Source organism: Citrus clementina, unplaced genomic scaffold (assembly GCF_000493195.1).
Source record: "Citrus clementina cultivar Clemenules unplaced genomic scaffold, Citrus_clementina_v1.0 scaffold_9, whole genome shotgun sequence".
Lineage (NCBI taxonomy): Eukaryota > Viridiplantae > Streptophyta > Magnoliopsida > Sapindales > Rutaceae > Citrus > Citrus x clementina.
The window spans coordinates 2,594,395-2,612,379 of record NW_006261964.1 but is presented as its reverse complement, the minus strand read 5'-3'; the positions used below and the strand labels follow the sequence as shown (position 1 = coordinate 2,612,379).

General features: G+C 36.2%; 4 protein-coding genes and 1 pseudogene across 5 annotated transcripts; 2 read left to right on the top strand and 3 right to left on the bottom strand.

Annotated features, from left to right (window-relative positions):
* Nucleotides 1–505: 505 nt before the first annotated feature.
* Nucleotides 506–3,866, bottom strand: LOC18032246 (protein FAR1-RELATED SEQUENCE 7). 2 transcript variants are annotated; one of them, XM_024192200.1, is made up of 3 exons: nucleotides 3,632–3,866; nucleotides 915–3,245; nucleotides 786–813 (listed from the first exon to the last, which is right to left on the bottom strand). In XM_024192200.1, exons 1-2 carry the CDS (start codon nucleotides 3,637–3,639, stop codon nucleotides 938–940), a joined length of 2,316 nt encoding a protein of 771 aa, XP_024047968.1. In that variant the 5' UTR covers nucleotides 3,640–3,866; the 3' UTR covers nucleotides 786–813; nucleotides 915–937. The 2 variants fall into 2 exon arrangements, with proteins under 2 accessions (XP_006419768.1, XP_024047968.1); XM_006419705.2 differs by having other exon boundaries at nucleotides 506–3,245.
* A 222-nt stretch (nucleotides 3,867–4,088) lies between these two features.
* On the top strand, nucleotides 4,089–6,228 carry LOC18032248 (pentatricopeptide repeat-containing protein At5g18950). Its single transcript, XM_024182773.1, is given in 2 exon segments — nucleotides 4,089–5,070; nucleotides 5,072–6,228. Coding segments are annotated over 2 exon segments (1,767 nt in total). The 5' UTR covers nucleotides 4,089–4,336; the 3' UTR covers nucleotides 6,105–6,228.
* A 738-nt stretch (nucleotides 6,229–6,966) lies between these two features.
* LOC18032255 (BI1-like protein) lies at nucleotides 6,967–8,721 on the top strand. The gene is made up of 4 exons (XM_006419703.2): nucleotides 6,967–7,296; nucleotides 7,787–7,900; nucleotides 8,033–8,190; nucleotides 8,291–8,721. Exons 1-4 carry the CDS (start codon nucleotides 7,026–7,028, stop codon nucleotides 8,495–8,497), a joined length of 750 nt encoding a protein of 249 aa, XP_006419766.1. The 5' UTR covers nucleotides 6,967–7,025; the 3' UTR covers nucleotides 8,498–8,721.
* On the bottom strand, nucleotides 8,605–10,430 carry LOC112096603 (annotated as a pseudogene).
* Nucleotides 10,431–16,380: 5,950 nt separating this feature from the next.
* On the bottom strand, nucleotides 16,381–17,885 carry LOC112100986 (polygalacturonase-like). The gene is made up of 4 exons (XM_024190865.1): nucleotides 17,430–17,885; nucleotides 17,029–17,318; nucleotides 16,694–16,922; nucleotides 16,381–16,599 (listed from the first exon to the last, which is right to left on the bottom strand). The coding sequence occupies exons 1-4, from the start codon at nucleotides 17,883–17,885 to the stop codon at nucleotides 16,381–16,383; spliced, it is 1,194 nt and encodes a 397-aa protein (XP_024046633.1).
* Between the last annotated feature and the right edge of the window lie 100 nt (nucleotides 17,886–17,985).

Below are 17,985 nucleotides of genomic sequence, written 5' to 3'. Positions count from 1 at the left end.
AGTAACCCGATCCTCAATGGCATTTACACTCAAATGATAATAAGCAGGAAATTTATGAGTCAGCCATTGAAAATTATTAAAATTGCAATTGCCACCAAAATTCTACAGCCTCTCATCAAATATTTGAAACAAATGACTAAACAGATACAGAGTTCAGATTAGGGTAACTGGGTAACTGACTAGTTTTCTTAGGTAGCATCCATTACAACTCAAAAGGATAATGAAGAGACCAAAGAAGTGCTAAATTTTCAGTATTGAAACTTTTATTTATACAAGCAATTAGATCAGCAACTGAGCTACCTCATTGGCCTTGGATAACATTGTAAGATAATTACAACCACTTTTAAATTACCCCTGAAGCCCAGAGCTCTCGGCTTCCTCATGAACCATTTTCTTTCAAAGTTACCCCACTAATCTAAGGGATTTTTCCTTGTTCTCTACATCAGAACCTTAAACATCGAATGGAGTTTATTCCTATTTCATACAATTGTCACACCATTTGCAAACCAGTACACTGAACAGAAAAAATACAGTTGACAAATCCAACGAGTTTTGCTCCTAGACTGACTCAAGTATCAATTATCAAATATTTCTTTGAAAAGTTCACACTGCTAATAAAGACAATGACCTCATAAAGGCATCCACAAGGAGAATGCTTGGCAGAAATTAGGATAGTTAGTTTTCAAGAATATTATTATGCAATTAGCATAACATCCCCAGCTCAACAAGCATTATAGTAGACGATTTGAAAAGAACTATTCACAGCATGAAAGTCCCAGATTTCTGACTCAAACATAGAAAAATATCACAGACCTGAAAGCAATTAAGCAATCTTCAATTACTCAACAAGCCCCAACCAAGAAACTGTACATGCAGTTCTAAACACAAAAAATCAATCGCAGAGAATGTCTGACCTTTGTTATAGTTGGTACAAGTATTATCTTTGCCAACAAAGTTTGTTCCCACCTTCTCTCATAATCTCATAGGCAAGTTTGTGTTTTTCTAAAGATCCTGTTCCAGACTCAACGTATTTACTGGCTGTTTCTCTTAAACTCCAAACCATCAAGGCCTTAAGTTCCTGAGCACTAAAGCCCGATTCTGTATCACGTAAAACACCATACTCAGCATTCCTTGTCCACCGATGCAAGATGTATTGAGATGGAATTTCCTTTACGTTCATTAGGTTGAACACTTTTAAGATATGCCCGCAAAGCATGCCTTCAAATTCAAACATCTGACAGCTGCAGCTCACATTTAGGGCACTGAAGGTTACCACATGCTTCTCATCCTCATTTCCGCACTTCCGCACTAAGTATCTGACAATAGTTGCTTCCTCATTAGTTTTTGTCACAAGATAATCAAAGGATTGCAGAAGTTCGTTCTGAAATATTTTGAACATATTACGTGTATAAAGCCTTCTACATTGTTCTTCTATTGGTTCTTTGGTTTGTAGAAAAGCCTGCAAGTTCCATGTGTTGAAATCTTCTTTCCTTTCCTCCTCACGACGACGCTCAAGGCCTTGAGTGTATCTTGAAAGAAACTCTCTTAGTGGTGTCTGGGCAGTTAAGGTCGCGCCAAAGAATGATTCAATGCTTTTACCTATTGGGATGCCAGCGAAAAAGCTTCTACGCAAGTACAATGGAACCCAACTTTCTCGCTTCTCATACATTTCTTTAAGCCAAATATTGTCCCTCTGGCCATATTTCTCGATAAGGGCAGTCCACATGGTACTAAATTGGGCAATGGATTGACTCTGGTAAATGCATTTGTTGTATTCAAATACGAATTGATTAGACATAGACCTCAAATTCTCTCTTTCCTTGGCCCTAATCTGCCACATTGAAAACCGATGGTGAGTCCTTGGAAAGATTCGGGCAATTGCCTGCTGGATAGCCTTGTCTTGATCAGCAATAATTGTTTTTGGATGACACCCAAACATTGCCCTTATCCATGTATTAAACAACCAAGTAAAAGACTCCTTCGATTCATTAGCTACTAAAGCACAACCCAAAAGCACCGGATGCCTGTGGTGGTTGATTCCAACAAATGTTGCAAATGGTATCAGATAATTAGTTTTCCTATATGAAGTATCAAAAATAATAGCATCTCCAAATTGACTGCATGAAAATCTAGACCTGCCATCTGCCCAGAAAACACTCATGCATCTACCATTATCAACTTCTACAGAGTGAAAGAATCCAGTGTCTTCTGATTGTCTGGTTTGAAAATACTCGAAAAGCACCCTGTACCAAGCACTTCCAATGTTGTTCTCCTGGCTTATCTTGATAATGCTGCCATTATTTATTTCAGCGAGATCGACAGAATCCAGTCCACCACTCACATCCTCTATGAATTTCTTCGAAGTAGCAAAAGTTTTCTTATTGGCCCCCATTTGACTCTCCAGATCATGATTATGATCTTTCTGGAGACGATCCACTATCCAGCTTCCAAATTCTTTTCTCTTTATCCTCATAAATGCTCCACAACCTACTCTTGAAGGGTGTTGAAATCCTTCCTTTGAGCAAACAAACCGCCGAGAAGTAACTGACCCATCATTTTTCGAGCGGAACAGCTGACCAATTCGTACTCGAAATCCTGTTTTTTCGGCATATGCTTGATAAAATTGGTAAGCTTCATTAGCTGAATTGAACTCTAGACCTGCATAAGGTTCAGGAATGCATTCTCCTTCACCTGCACTGCTTCTAAGCCGTTTGAAATTAATGACACCAGATGGGCATGACCCTCCATCAGCAAATGATTTGATTTTGGGCCTGTGGGACACATTAACTGATGATTTTTTAGCTGAATGATTTCTCTGCTTCGCAGTAGGCAAACTGTTTTCACCAGCAGAGTCAAACTCGTGATTGTGATCCTTCTTCATTTGGTCAAGTACCCACTTCCCAGAATCACGTTTTTGCACTCTAATATAAGCCGAACAACCTGTCCTTGAATTGAGCTGAAATCCCTCCTTTGAACACACAAACCTTCTTGATGAAACTGAACCATCAGTTCGAGAACGATACAACTGACCGATACGGATTTTGAATCCCACACGCTCTGCATATTGACTATAAAACTCGCGTGCATCATCTGCAGTATCAAATTCTAACCCAACAGATGGTTCCATTCTAGACCATCCTTCATCCGCTCCATTGACATTATCAATCACTGACAGCACACCTATCGGGTATGCATTTAGAACCATGGCATTCTCACATACTTCAGTGTTAAGATCTGTATTTGAACTGTATCATTAAGAAAAGATAATCAAAAAGTCAGAGAAAAATCACCTTAAAATTTAGCCATCAGTCAGCTAGCATATTGGCACACAAAATACTCCATTTACTTTTAAAGTAAAAAAAATTATCCAAGTTCAAATCAACAAGCAAAATTGTTCGAAATAACATGATTTGCAACCCCAACAAATAAGACCTTAAACCATGAAACTGAAAATACGGTTCCTTTTGCCTTCTAAACAAAATTTCTCAGCTAAGAACAGACTGCAAAGTTTCTCAGCAAATTAAAAAGATGATCAGCGTACAAACAAAAATCAATTCAATTAAGCAATATGAATTCGCAAAACACAAGCAAATCAAAGCTGCGACTTCTCTCAATTTGGTTAAGAAATCACCTTCTCATTTCCGTGAAGTGACCGGAGCCAGAATCTAATCTCCGGAGAGAAAAAAGAATCGAATATATACACGACAATGAGATCGCGCGAACGGGCAATTTTGGTCTTTTTGGCGGGAAAATGAAAACCTAATTTGATCGATTAAAATCGTGATTGAATGTATACCGTTCTGGTCATTTAACGGTCGAGAAAGCCCACTTTCTTCATCCCGTAAATCTTCTCCGCCCGTCTTGTGTGGTGCTCGCCCTGATACTCTCCACTCTCTGGGGCTGACCTAACATTTTTTATTGTTGCAAAAATATCCCTTTTTCAGGCTGTTGCTTAAAAATATCTAAAATATTTTATTCTTATTATTCTGTCCAAACTATGATGTGATTTGACCAAAATTCACAAGTGTAAAGCAAAATTACATATTAACCAAAACTAGTAAAACCACTGCTGTTCTGTCTCGCACCTCTCGAAGTCTGCTGAGCTGTGCAAATTCATCCTCTAGCCATCTGAGTCAAAATTTGCCGTGAAGGTTTCAGTGTTGATTCTGCTTTGAGTTTCAAATCCCATCTCTGTAAGTTCAGTTATTGAGTGTTTTCAGTTTCCTTCTGTTTATTCAACGAGTTTACTCGTTATCATTTATATTAAATCATTCACTTTTAGGCCAAGAACTATAAACCCATTAATGAGAATTAGTAGAAGAAACAGTGAAACTCCATGGGTAGAGCTCCGTTTTCTGTTTTGACCATCCTTCGCCAAAACCCTCGTATTTTTCAAAACCCTAATACCCAATTAAGAAATCTTTCAATAGAGATCAAAGAAAGCCAGCAGCTTTACACAGAGATTGCAAAACAAGTATGCAAGATCACTAGAACCAAACCCAGATGGGAACAGACTCTTTTGTCTGATTTCCCTTCTTTCAATTTCAATGATCCTCTATTCTTCCGTGAGTTCTTAAAGCAACAAAATAATATGCTTCTATCGATTCGTTTCTTTCAGTGGTTGCACTCTCATTATGGTTTTTCACCTGATTTAGATTCTTGTAATGTACTTTTTGATTCTCTTGTCGAGGCTAGGGCATTCAAGGTAGCTAAGGAGTTTCTTGCTATTACTGGTTTTAGTCCTAATCCTAATTCATTAGAGCTATATATACAATGCCTTTGTGAGAGTGGGATGATTGAAGAAGCATTTCGTGTGTTTTCTAAGTTGAAAGAGATGGGAGTTTTTGGTTCGATAAAGACTTGGAATTCAGCGTTGTTGGGTTGTATTAAGGTTGACAGGACTGATCTCTTATGGAAATTGTATCATGACATGATTGAATCTGGTATTGTGGCGGATGTTGATGCTGAGACTATAGGGTACTTAATTCAAGCTTTTTGCAATGATGGCAAAGTGGCTGAAGGGTATGAGCTCCTTCGACAGGTTTTGGAAGATGGTTTGGTGCCTGAGAACCTGCTTTTACAAATTAATATCCAGGTTCTGTGAAAAGAAGAATTTTGGTAGAGTGTCTGAACTGCTCCACACAATGGTAGCTAGGAACCGTGCTCCAGATAACTTTACATATGAGGAAGTCATCAATGGACTTTGCAAGAGTCAAAAGAGACTTGAAGCTTATCGGGTTTTTAATGATCTCAAGGAGAGGGGGTATGTGCCAGATACCGTCATGTATACTACAGTGATTCATGGTCTATGTAAGATGGGATGGCTTGGGGATGCTCGGAAGATGTGGTTTGAGATGATTCATAAGGGATTGCTTCCAAATGAATATACATACAATTCAATGATTCATGGGTATTGTAGGATCGATAATTTGGAAGAGGCAAAAAGACTGCACAAGGAGATGCTTGATAAAGGTTATGGGGAAACTACAGTTACTTATAACACCCTGATTGCAGGGTTGTGCTTACATGGAAGGACAGACAAGGCTTATCACTTGTTTGAAGAAATGGCCCAGAAAGGTATTTTTCGTGATGTAATCACGTATAACACATTGATTCAAGGATATTGCAAAGAAGGGAAGATTGTGAATAGTAAGAAACTACTTGAGGAACTCTTGGCACTGGGTCTACAGCCATCAGCATCCTCATACACTCATCTTATTGAAAAACTATGTCAAGTAGGAGATGTACAAGAAGCAAAAAACTTGTGGAATGAAATGTGTAATAGGGGTCTGCAGCCCAGGGTCCACACACATGATTGTTTCATTATTGGGTTGTGCGGGCAAGGATATTTTGTAGAGGCAACAGAATGGTTAATAGAGATGCTAAGGAGAAAACTCAAACCACAAAGAAAGACTTTCGAGAGACTGGTCCAGTGTTTATCACAAGACAATAGGTTGGATGATTCTTTACTTGTATTAGATTTCATGTTTAGGATAGGTTATGCACTTGAAAAAGCCATATGCCACTCTCTGGTTACCAAACTTTGCAAAGAGAATTCCCATTTTGTTGAAGCATTCCTAGGGGACATCCTAGAAGGAAATTAGGCAGAGCTTTCCCAGTTTCGTTTTTTTGTAACTTAAAAGCCTCAAATTGTGACGTGCGTCACAGAGAGGTTCAGTTGTGATTCGTAATCCTGCAAATTTTGCATATTCGACAGGAATGGATACAATGAAGTTCATCAATGTTACATTTTCAATTTCTGGATCCAATGGTGTGGCAGACAAACCGAAATTCTGAGTTCAATGACGCATAGTCTGAATTCCCGTGTACTCAAAGGACAATGAAAAGTGAAGATGCTTGAGTCTCTGGGTTATTTTCTTATCTGTGACTCAAGAATCTTTCATGAGTTTTGTGGACACTCCACACATCCCGTGGCCCTCTTCCAGTTCAGTTCACTCACTGCAGCGCAGCAATTTCTGATGATTACTATATGAATTTGAGTAAAAAATCATCACAAGTAATTCATCGACTATAATAAGTCAATCATTTCCCTTCAAGCAGAAACGATTATTCATTGACTCTATTATTTATCTTTTTCAGTTAGTTAAATAATTAATTAACTTACCAGTTGATAGGTAAATAAACGTAACGCAAAACAAGAAGACATATGGAAGTCAATGCCTGAGGTTTTCCAAGAAACTCACAGTTCACCCAACCAGGAAGGTACAAAAGTGCGAAAAGGATGTAAGAACATCACATGCTTTGCCTAAGCAAAGCAACCGGGTAATACTACCATCACAGCTCGTCACACTTATGATAACCAAAGACGCGTCTGATTATGATTAACCCACGATTTCAATCGTCGTTGACACACGTAATCAAACCTAACAGTCACACTAACACATCTTTAATTAGAATCATTTTTCACAACGACCCCCAAGTCCCCACTATAAAAGTACCCGTCTGCGAAACTTACCGAATAAAAAAAAAATCACGAAAATTCAAAAATCAAAATCGCTTGAAAGATGTTGGGCTACGAGACGGTGAGGAGCAAAGATGACGGCAAATTCGAGGTAGATCTGGAAGGCGGAGATGGGGAGAGGCTTTACCCCGGTCTCAGCTACGGCGAGAACCAGCTCCGATGGGGTTTCATTCGCAAGGTGTACGGCATCTTGACGGCCCAGATCGTTTTGACCACCTTGGTCTCCTCAATCACCGTTCTTTACAATCCCATCAACGATCTTCTCAGGGGCAATTCTGGCCTTCTCCTCTTCCTCTCCATCCTCCCCTTCATCCGTACGTTTCAGTTCGTTTAATTCCCTATATGAATTGGTTATCTTAGTAATTTCGTTAATTTGATATTTCGCTGAATTTTATGTTTGCTTATACTGAAATTAGGTAGGTATATACTTGGGAATGTTGTTAATTGACGATTACGATTAAGGGTTTCTTTTGTTTGCTTTGTGTTGTCCTTAATGATTCTTCGTGCTGAGTTTGCTTGGTTGGGGTTTTGATGGAATTGGTCATGTCATGCTTGAATCTTGAGTATATGTTTAGTTGAATATGATTTGTTGCCTTCACATTATATGCGCTTGTTCATTCTAATGGGATAATGGGATTATGTTAAAGTTAAAAGGAGTCTTGAAGTTTTGGTGATTACATGAGAAGTTGTATTGCATCTGAGATCTTGATTAAGTCAATTTGCTGCTTCCAGTATTTGTACGATATTTGCTTGCATCTGTGCATGCTTTATCTAAATTCAATACTAAGCGTTGTGTTCATGCAGTGTTATGGCCACTGCATGTGTATCATCAGAAGCACCCTGTGAACTTGATTGTCCTTGGTCTGTTCACTGTATCTCTGAGTCTTCCTGTTGCTGTAAGCTGCGCTAATACCGATGGTTAGTATTTTTCTTCTCCCATGCTTGTGCAGTTCAGTTGACAATTATTGGCCTAGTGATAATTTACACTTTTCTGCTTATTATGATTTGTGATTATGGCTCGATGAACTTTGTTGTATTGTATGTTCTCAGGTAGGATTGTGCTTGAAGCATTAATTCTGACCTCGGCTGTGGTTTGTTCTTTAACTGGGTACACTTTCTGGGCCTCTAAGAAGGGCAAAGACTTCAGCTTTCTTGGACCAATTCTATTCACCAGCCTCATAATCCTCATTCTGACTAGCTTTATGCAGGTGAGATATCAAATTTCTTATGATAACAAACACTGGTGCACGATTTGGCTTTTTACGTATGGTACTTACCATTGATTATAAATCGTGTTTTGTAATGCAGATGTTCTTTCCTCTGGGATCTACATCCACTGCTGTTTATGGTGGAATTAGTGCAATGGTCTTCTGTGGATACATCGTTTACGACACCGACAACTTGATCAAGCGCTTCACATATGATGATTATATCTTGGCCTCTGTCACTCTCTATCTGGATATTCTGAACCTTTTCATCTCCATTTTACGGGTGCTGAGATCATCAGATGGTTAGTTGTACAGTGGTCTACCACAAGACGTAAATCTTTGTGGAATCACCTTCCGGTGCTCAGTTTATGTGTTTGTCTACACCTGAAACTAAGTTCTGAAACAATGTTATTGAAGATATAATACATCTTCTGATCATGTACTTGTGAATCAATAACCCTCCAAGATTTCTTGGCCTTCCATTTCCTGAATTAAGTGTGGTAAATAGATATATCATTGGTATCTCATTCAGTTTCGTGGTTGCTTTCCTCTGCAAGATATTCCCTTTTTCTTTTTTTGTATTAGAAGTCTCCACCATGTAGAATAGCATGGCTGCTTGTTATAATTTTGTCGAACGCTTGATGTTCAGCAAAAAATTTGACGGAATGAAGTGCTTTTTTTCAACTTGAATGGAATGTTAACTCAGCAGCAGTCTTGTTTGAGGATGGTTATGAATGATTGTGTCTTAACTGGTGTCCCACGTTCCTACTTATGTTTGTTATATCTTCACATTTTACTTAATCTTTGTACCAAGGGACCGCGGTCAGACTCAAAATGGCACTGCATGCTTGTTAGTTGGCATTGCTCGGAAAGAGTAGAGGAACACTTCAACGTCTGCAATTCTCTTGATTTGTAGCTATATTTTCCCAATTGCGTTGTTACAAGATGATTAAGCAATTTGTTTTTGAGTACCTTAAATTTACGTTCTGTAATCTTATTCCTTGGCAAGAATTTTCTGTGCTACACCTGGTTGAAATAAAAATTAATAATTAGCTGATATGACTCTTGGCTTTTAATTTTATTTCTTAAAGAAGAAAAATTATTAAGCGATACATTTGCCTGACCAGGACGATTTAGGCTGTGACGGCAGTAGTTTTGGTCAATGATGATGGGATTTTCAACATTTTTCATAACAGCCCATTTTGTGTACCCGTGAAAACTGTTCTGATCACAGTCACATTTTGCACACCTTCGTCATTCATATCCTTGCCTAGACTCCCAATACTGCAAGACACCTCCCAAGTCCCAAAGTTTATGAAGTTAGTATCTTGGTAGGAAAATGGAACTAATAATGTTAATGTATCTCTAGAAATTTGAAAAAGTATGAAATTTTTACCTGATGCCATGGGCAGGGCCGCAAGTGACACGCTCAATCCACAAGTTCTTAGTGCCAGGACCAATGGGGATACAATCATCGCCGGTCTTGATGGTGCAGTTCATGATCTTCGCATTCGTCGACAACTGGACGTGGATACCGTCTGTGTTGGGGCTGTTTCCTGGAGCTATGACGGTAACTCCTTCAATGTGCACGTCCTTACAGCCGTTGATCACGATGTGAAACATCTAGCTGTTTAATGACAATAGTCCATTGATCCTGATGTGTTGGAGTTGGTAAAGCTCAATGTCTGCACTCATGCACATAATAGATAATCAATTTTCTAAAAGTTGAGGCACAACTGAACGGAAACAAGAACATTAAACGATCGAAGTTAAAAGAGAAGGCAATTGTGTAATACCGTGGCTCCATCGGGACAATTAGTGCCTGAAGCCTTGCATGCCCACAAGGAAGATCCCTTGGCATCGAGTGCCCCACCGATGATGGAAACGCCGCTGACTCCTTCAAAGCTAAGCCAATTGTCAGCTTGACCCAGTACACAGTAATCCGCCGGGGCCACAAGGGTTCCATCAATCCGGAAAGTTATATCTGAGCTCTTGCAATCACCATTGAATGCCACATAGCCGAGCAGATACCTTCCTTTTGGTACATATATTGTGGCTGATTCTGTGGAGGCACAAGCTGCAGCCCATGCTTTGGCAAATGCTTGTGTGGAGTCTGCGACACCATTGCCTTTGGCTCCAAATCTCAACACATTATAACTTGTCGTTGTTGCATATGATGATGCCAAGTTAATTGATGAAATGAAAAGAAATATGAAAAGAGAACTGAAGAACTTCACCATTATTGCCCAATGAAATATGTATGTATGATGGAATTAATTAAGTGAAAGAGAGATAAATCAGAAGAATATTTATCAAAATTCAGATGATATATAGTAGCTCAGAATAAGTTCAAGAAATGTGAAAGGATAGATAAGTGGTAGTTGATGGAAGAAGTTGAAAAGATTGAGCTATTTATAGAGGAATGGATACAGATGTTTGGATTAGATCAGAAGAAGGAACAGAGCAGTAGGTTTTAAGAAATATAAATTAATCTCAAAGAAAGCAGCGCCAAAACTAAACCCTTGCTAGCTAGCTCTCTTTCATGCACCCATATTTCGTAACTCCTAATGCGCAGCCAAATTACGTCGTAACAATAATCTATAGGAGGAGGGAAAAATAAATGCATCGTTAATTTATTAGAATTTAAAACATAAAGAAATCAATGCTTGGTTTTTACTTGTCTACAAAACAATGTTCACCTTTTAAATTCATGATTAGCTAGAGGAAATTGACGTGGGGATTAATCAATTCAGGGCCTTTCTTCAAGTCTGTGCATATTCAATTCTAAATTCTATTCTATCCATTGACAATTTCCTTCATCATCAATTTTTTTCTTTTTTTTCCCTCTCACAACTCTCCTTCTTCAATCTTTAGGATAAAATAATTTAATTAACCAAGAACGTAAAGCCATATATAATCCTTGGTAATTAACTCGGTTGATGATGCCACCAAAATGATATAAAACGGTCGCCTGTGCACTACCCTGAAAATAAAGAATCAAGGAACGGCTAGTATAATTATATATAGTTGGTGCAAAATCACTGATATCATTTGTAATTGATGGTAAATTTTCCATTCTTAATTTTATGAGCCAAATCTTGGTATTTTAGCCAGAGACTTGAACTTAACATTATTTGCATCTTTTGCTTTTACATTCATCAAATGTACTAGTGTAGTCAATTTATATTTAATTACTAGCTTAATTATTGCAGAAAAAAAATTACCAGCTTGTCTGGGCCGTACTCCATACTGGATTTTGACCTTTTTTTTATTTTGAAAGATTGAACATTAATTAGTTAATTTTATAAAATTAGCTCTGGTTAGTCCTTCCCTCGCATCTCCAGACATCTTATAATAAGTTCTATAAATTGTAATATAGCGATATTGCGCGTCAACTGGCGGTAGCTTAATAGAGTCATTGCTTGAACAAACTTAAGTCAGCATCACTGCGTCAATCATGATCTCAGTTACCTAAATGAGTAAACATTATCTCCTTTAAATTAATAAACATTATCCCCTTTTATTCCTTCCATGGTTAAGGCACACAAGTAATTTAACTATGTGTTTTGACCTCAGAAGTTAAAAGTAACGCTGTGGCCTGTCAGTGGCTAATTCAAAGAACGAATGCTATGGGTGCTAATTTGTTCAATATAGAGGTAATATTTATTACTAGAGTGATATATGAGACTAAGGTTTGAATCCCTTTCACTCAACTAAAAAAGAGAGTTAGTTTTAATTCAGGCAAAATTGAAAAGAAGAAAATATGTAAATGAAGTGAAAGTTATTCTTTTAAAAAACTTTTGTTATAAATTAATATTTTATATATGTTTTCTATGGGTACTAATCTAATGACCATATCGTATTTTTCACTTTTATAGCAACATTCCTTCACTCTTTATTCAATATATTAGTTCCAACTTATTTTAATTCTAAATTTTCAAACTATATTATAATGCCATGTACAGAGAATATTTTAATTAATTTTTTAATAGATAAACTACTTGACCCAAAAATTTAAGCTGTTACGTAAAAACTCAACAATATAAGCTAAGACATTAAAAATTTCTTGTTAGATAAATTTTTTAACCAAAAGGTTTAAATTAATTGGTAAAGGCCCAACAACATAAATTAATACATTGAAACGAAAGTAAATATCAATCAATTTCTAATATAATATTTATTTTAAAAAGAGAGAGAGAGGAAGAAACTTTTTTCTTAAGGAGAGAAACTTGTGTAAAATTATCTCACTACTTCATCATGTTGAGATGACGAGGCAGCTCATTAAGTCTTTCTCATATATACGTTTCTCTTTATTTAGTGTGGTTTGAAGTTATTAATTACAAACTATAAAGTTAAACTTGTCTTATACTATTAATAATTTGTTGAATCTTTAACATGAAAACTTAGATATTTTAATAAATTAAATGCTTTAGTTACCTTACATAATTATGCAAGGTACATAACTCTTCTACAACAATTTGATAAAATTTAACGGTTGTGGAAATAACAAGATTTTGATATCTTATATTTCTACAGCCGTTGAATTTTCATCAAATAGTTATAGAAGAGTTATGTACCTTATATAACAAGATCCTAATTATTAATAAATAAACTGCTTGACCCAAAAGTTAGTAGATAATAGGTAAAAGCTCAACAACATAAGTTACAACATTAAAAATTTCTTATTACATAAATTATTTAACCAAAAGGTTTAAGCTATTGGTAAGGACCCAACAACATCAACAAATACATTGAAATGAAAGTAAATATCAATTAATTTTTAATATAATGTTTTAAAAAAAAGAGAGAGAGAGAAGATAAAGCTTTCTTCGTAAGGAGAGAAACTTGTGTAATACTATCCAACTACCTCATCATATTGATGTGACGAGACAGTCGCTTAAAATTTTCCCACATATATGTTTCTCTTTATTCAGTGTGGTTAGGAGTTATTAATTATAAACTATAAAGTTAAACTTGTCTCATACCATTAATTAATTGTTTAATCTTTAACCTGACAAGTAATCAATTGTTATTACACTTAGATATTTTAATAAAATAAAGTCTCTAACATGTTGACAGAGTCAAAAGTAATTTGTTCTAAACTTCAGGTTCTTTTGATATTACAATAATTAATCCATTTTAGTTTTGCCGATCGAATAATCTTTTATGTATTGAATCCTTCGTCCACGTTCTGAGCTTTTGCATCAATCCGCAAATTAATATCTGAGCTTTTGCATTCACCTTTGAATGCCACTGAGCCTAGCATATACCTTCCTTTTGGTACATATATTGTGGCTGATTCTGTGGAGTCACAAGCTGCAGCCCAAGCTTTGGCAAATGCTAGTGTGAAGTCTGTACACCATTGCCTTTGGCTCCAAAACTCAACGCATTAAAATTTGTTGTTGTTGCAGATGATGCTTGTTTTAAGTTAAAACAGAGAATGAGAAGAAATATGGAAAGAAGAGTGAAGAAACTCATCATTTTCCGTCAAATTAATTTGGATTAGATAATTGACAAGGTATAGTGTAGGTTTTAAGAAATTTAAATTTAACTCAAAGAAAGCAGCGCCGAAGCTAAATTAAAGCTTAGCCACCTCTCATACGTGTACCCATGTTGCGTAAATCCTAGTACGCAGCCAAACAATAGTGTAGTAATAATATTAATTTGTACGTATGGCTTTCATATATGTTTGAGATCGGGTAATCATGAAAGCATCAGAAAATTTCTGAAACGCTCAGAATTTTTTGGTTATGGGATGAAAATATTAAATGTCCGCACAGTTATATATAAATATACCAGCAAAACCTCAAATCAATGCTAGACTCAAATTCTTAATTAGTAACACCTTGGGTTTCAAACTAGCTACACTTCGGACTTCGTAAGAAGAAAACAAAAGCTCGCTAGAGGGCACAGTAAATATGGCCCGTCCACTAATTAAATTGCTTACTTTGGACTGAACTGAGAAAAAATTCATCCATTTTCATGATTAACCAACACTAATATATTCACTTTTTTTACCGTTGACAAATCGCCTCGTGATCTTGATCTTTACGTTTTATTCATTTATTTTCTAAATCAAGAAACTTATTATTATTAAATTAAATGTTATATAAAGAACCTTATTATTATAAGATTAAGTTAATGTTATATAAAATCATTTGAATACTTACTTACAATAATATTAGGTTATTTGGCAATCTTAAGTAATTGAACCAGATAAACTTGAATATGCCATTACCGAATGTTTTACTGTAATAAACTTTATACAAGTACATTTGCTCGCCAACCAGTAACTTGTCAGAAACATTGCTCGTACAAACATCAGTCAACGAGGTTGATCTATTTACAAAATTAAGCAAACATTTGATCTATTTATAAAATTAATCAAACATTCTTTCCATTGTTACTTAAGATACAAGTAAATTAACCACATGTTTTTTTGGAGCAAATTAAGGGGTTAAAGTAATAAATACTCTTTTAATTTTATCATGCATCGTTGCTTCTGTTATTGATCTATTCCTGAAAAATCAAGTCCCCGAACAAAGGAAAAAAAATTGTCTCTCTCTCTCTCTCCCCCCCTTATAAAACCAACATATAATTGAAAAGAGTGACAATTTTAAATCAACCCTAAATTCAAAATAAAGTTCTAATAACATTAGTCATTAGTCATGTATGGCCTAATCAGTTGGAGCTAGTTAAGTTTTTTTTTTTTTTTTTTTTTGATAGGGAGCTAGTTAAGGGGTTAAAGTAAGGGATTCAGATTCTCTACTAGGTATTTTTTCTCTTAATCTTCCTAAACTTTTAAAGATCTATTGATATGTGTAATTAATAAAATTAAATGGCAGAAATTAAATCGTAAATTGTAATCTTATTTTTCAAACTGATGGTAACTCAAAAAATTCTTAATTAGCAACACCTTGGGTTTCAAATTAGCTACACTTCGTACTTCGCAAGAAGAAAACAAAAGCTTGCTAGAGGGCACAGTAAATATGGCCCGTCCACCAATTAAATTGCTTACTTTCGACTGAATTGAGAAAAAATTCATCAATTCTCAAGATTAACCAATTATATATTTATATACACATATACAATTAGCGATAGGCTGCTGACGTGGGAATTAATTGATTCAGGGCCTCTTTCAATTCAGTGTTATATATTCACTTTTCTGATATTTGACGAATCGCCTCGTCTTGATCTTTACGTTTTATTCATTTATTTTCTAAATCAAGAAACCTTATTATTATTAAAGTGAATGTTATATAAAGTACCCTGTTATTGTTGGATTAAGTTAATGTTATATAAAATCATTATGAATACTTACTTATAATAGCATTAGGTTATTCGGTAATCCGTAATCTTAAGTAATTGAAACCAGATCGAGTTGAATATGCCATTACCGAATGTTTTACCGTAATAGACCTTATACAAGTACATCTGCACGTCAACCAGTAGCTTACCAGAAACATTACCCGTGCAAAACTTGGGTCAGCGAGGCTGACCTATTTACAAAATTAATCAAACATTCTTTCCATGGTTACTTGAGACACAAGTAAATTAACCGAATGTTCTTTCGCAGCTAATTAAGTTTTTTTTTTTTTAGTAGGGATAAATACTCTTTTAATTTTATCATGCGTGGTTGCTTCTGCTACTAATCTATTCCGAAAAAATCAAGTCTCCAAACAAAGGGGGGAAAAAGCTGTATCTTTTTTTTTTTATATATATCATAAAACTAACATATAGTTGATAAGAGTCACAATTCTAAATCAACCCAAAATTCAAAATAAAGTTCTAATAACATCAGTCATTAGTCATGTATGGCGTTATCAGTTGCAGACGATGCAGTGGCCACGCTCAGGCCTAAAGATGGCCACTCGAGTGTTAAGGGTGTAACAATAAATTTAGTCTAGAGAAGCAATTTCAAAATTAAACATGTCATATTTTTAATAATTCAATAACAATAGTATATAACATACGTTCCCAAATGACAGTTTCAAAATTTTAGAAACTACAAAGAGCATAGTCTAAAGTGAAAAGGAGCAATTTGAAAACTATCAAAATGGCAAGCCGCGTTTCGCTGTCCTAAAAAAGGAATACTCAAAGCTCACAAGGCAATTCGTTAAAAAAATGAAAGATGTATGATATATATAACTTACAAATACATTGTGTACAATAAGTTTTTGTGCACTTATATTACAAACAACTATTGGGTTGGACTAAACCCAGTGCTTTTCCAATTACATTATTACAAGATGATTGAGCTTCTTGTTTTAAATGCCTTAAATTTATGTTCTGCAATCTTATTCCTTGGCAAGGATATTTTGGGCTACAATCAAATTTTATAGCGATAGGCGTAGCTGATGTTCCTCGAATATCTTGATATATGACATCACTAATTTTTACTCCAGATACCTGATATTAAATAAAAAATAAAAGTTAAAAAATAGTCGACATAATTCGTTTCTTGAATTTTTTCAACAGAGAAATAGCAGCAGGTTTCTCTTACCTGACCCGGACAATTTAAGTTGTGAGGACAGTAATTTTGGTCGATGACAATGGGAAATTGAACATTTCGCATGACAGCATCGATGAAAAGAACGCCTTGCACAAATCCATTGCTGGGCCTAGCCCAGGACTTTATTCTAAACCCATTTGTGGTTCCAGTGAAAACTGTTTTGAAAACGGTAACATTCTGAACCCCTTCCTCGACCAAATCTTTCGCTAAGCTTCCAATGCTGCAAGTCATACATATGATGTTAGTATCACAGTTGCTAGAAAGATGGAATTAATTAATAATGTTAATTTATCTATGGTTATTGAAAATTGTATTAAAAATTTTACCTAATGCCATGACCAGGGCCGCAAGTGACACGTTCAATCCACAAGTTCTTAGTGCCAGGGCCAATGGGGATACAATCATCGCCTGTCTTGATAGTGCAGTTCGTGATCTTCACATTCATTGACAACTGGACGTGGATACCGTCTGTGTTGGGGCTGTTTCCTGGTGCTATGACGGTAACTCCTTCAACGTGCACGTCCTTACAGCCGTTGATCACGATGTGAAACATCTGGCTGTTTAACGACAATAGTCCATTGATCCTGATGTTGTTGGAGTTGGTAAAGCTCAATGTCTGCACTCACGCACATAATAGATAATCAATTTTCTAAAAGTAGAGGCACAACTGAACGGAAACAAGAACATTAAGCGATCGAAGTTAAAAGAGAAGGCAATTGTGTAATACCGTGGCTCCATCGGGACAATTAGTGCCTGAAGCCTTGCATGCCCACAAGGAAGATCCCTTGGCATCGAGTGCCCCACCGATGATGGAAACGCCGCTGACTCCTTCAAAGCTAAGCCAATTGTCAGCTTGACCCAGTACACGGTAATCCGCCGGAGCCACAAGGGTTCCATCAATCCGGAAAGTTATATCTGAGCTTTTGCAATCACCATTGAATGCCACAGAGCCGAGCAGATACCTTCCTTTTGGTACATATAATGTGGCTGATTCTGTGGAGGCACAAGCTGCAGCCCATGCTTTGGCAAATGCTTGAGTGGAGTCTGTGACACCATTGCCTTTGGCACCAAAACTCAACACATTATAAGTTGTCGTTGTTGCATATGATGAGGCCAAGTTAATTGACAAAATGAAAAGAATTATGAAAAGAGAACTGAAAAGCGAACTGAAAAGCCTCTCCATTTTTGCTCAATGAAATATATGTACGATGGAATTAAGTGGAGGAGAGATAAATCAGAAGAATATTTTTCAGAATTCAGATGATATATTGTAGCTTGGAATA

What these genes read in the sequence shown, in the direction of transcription:
- LOC18032255 (XM_006419703.2), top strand. Translation starts at nt 7,026, where the DNA reads ATGTTGGGCTACGAGACGGTGAGGAGCAAAGATGACGGCAAATTCGAG. An exon ending in AAGCTGCGCTAATACCGATG is followed by an intron (nt 7,901 to 8,032) that starts GTTAGTATTTTT and finishes GTATGTTCTCAG; the next exon opens with GTAGGATTGTGCTTGAAGCA. An exon ending in TTCTGACTAGCTTTATGCAG is followed by an intron (nt 8,191 to 8,290) that starts GTGAGATATCAA and finishes TTTGTAATGCAG; the next exon opens with ATGTTCTTTCCTCTGGGATC.
- LOC112100986 (XM_024190865.1), bottom strand. Translation starts at nt 17,885, where the DNA reads ATGGAGAGGCTTTTCAGTTCGCTTTTCAGTTCTCTTTTCATAATTCTT. An exon ending in ATTGTCCCGATGGAGCCACG is followed by an intron (nt 17,319 to 17,429) that starts GTATTACACAAT and finishes GCGTGAGTGCAG; the next exon opens with ACATTGAGCTTTACCAACTC. An exon ending in GGCCCTGGTCATGGCATTAG is followed by an intron (nt 16,923 to 17,028) that starts GTAAAATTTTTA and finishes TATGACTTGCAG; the next exon opens with CATTGGAAGCTTAGCGAAAG.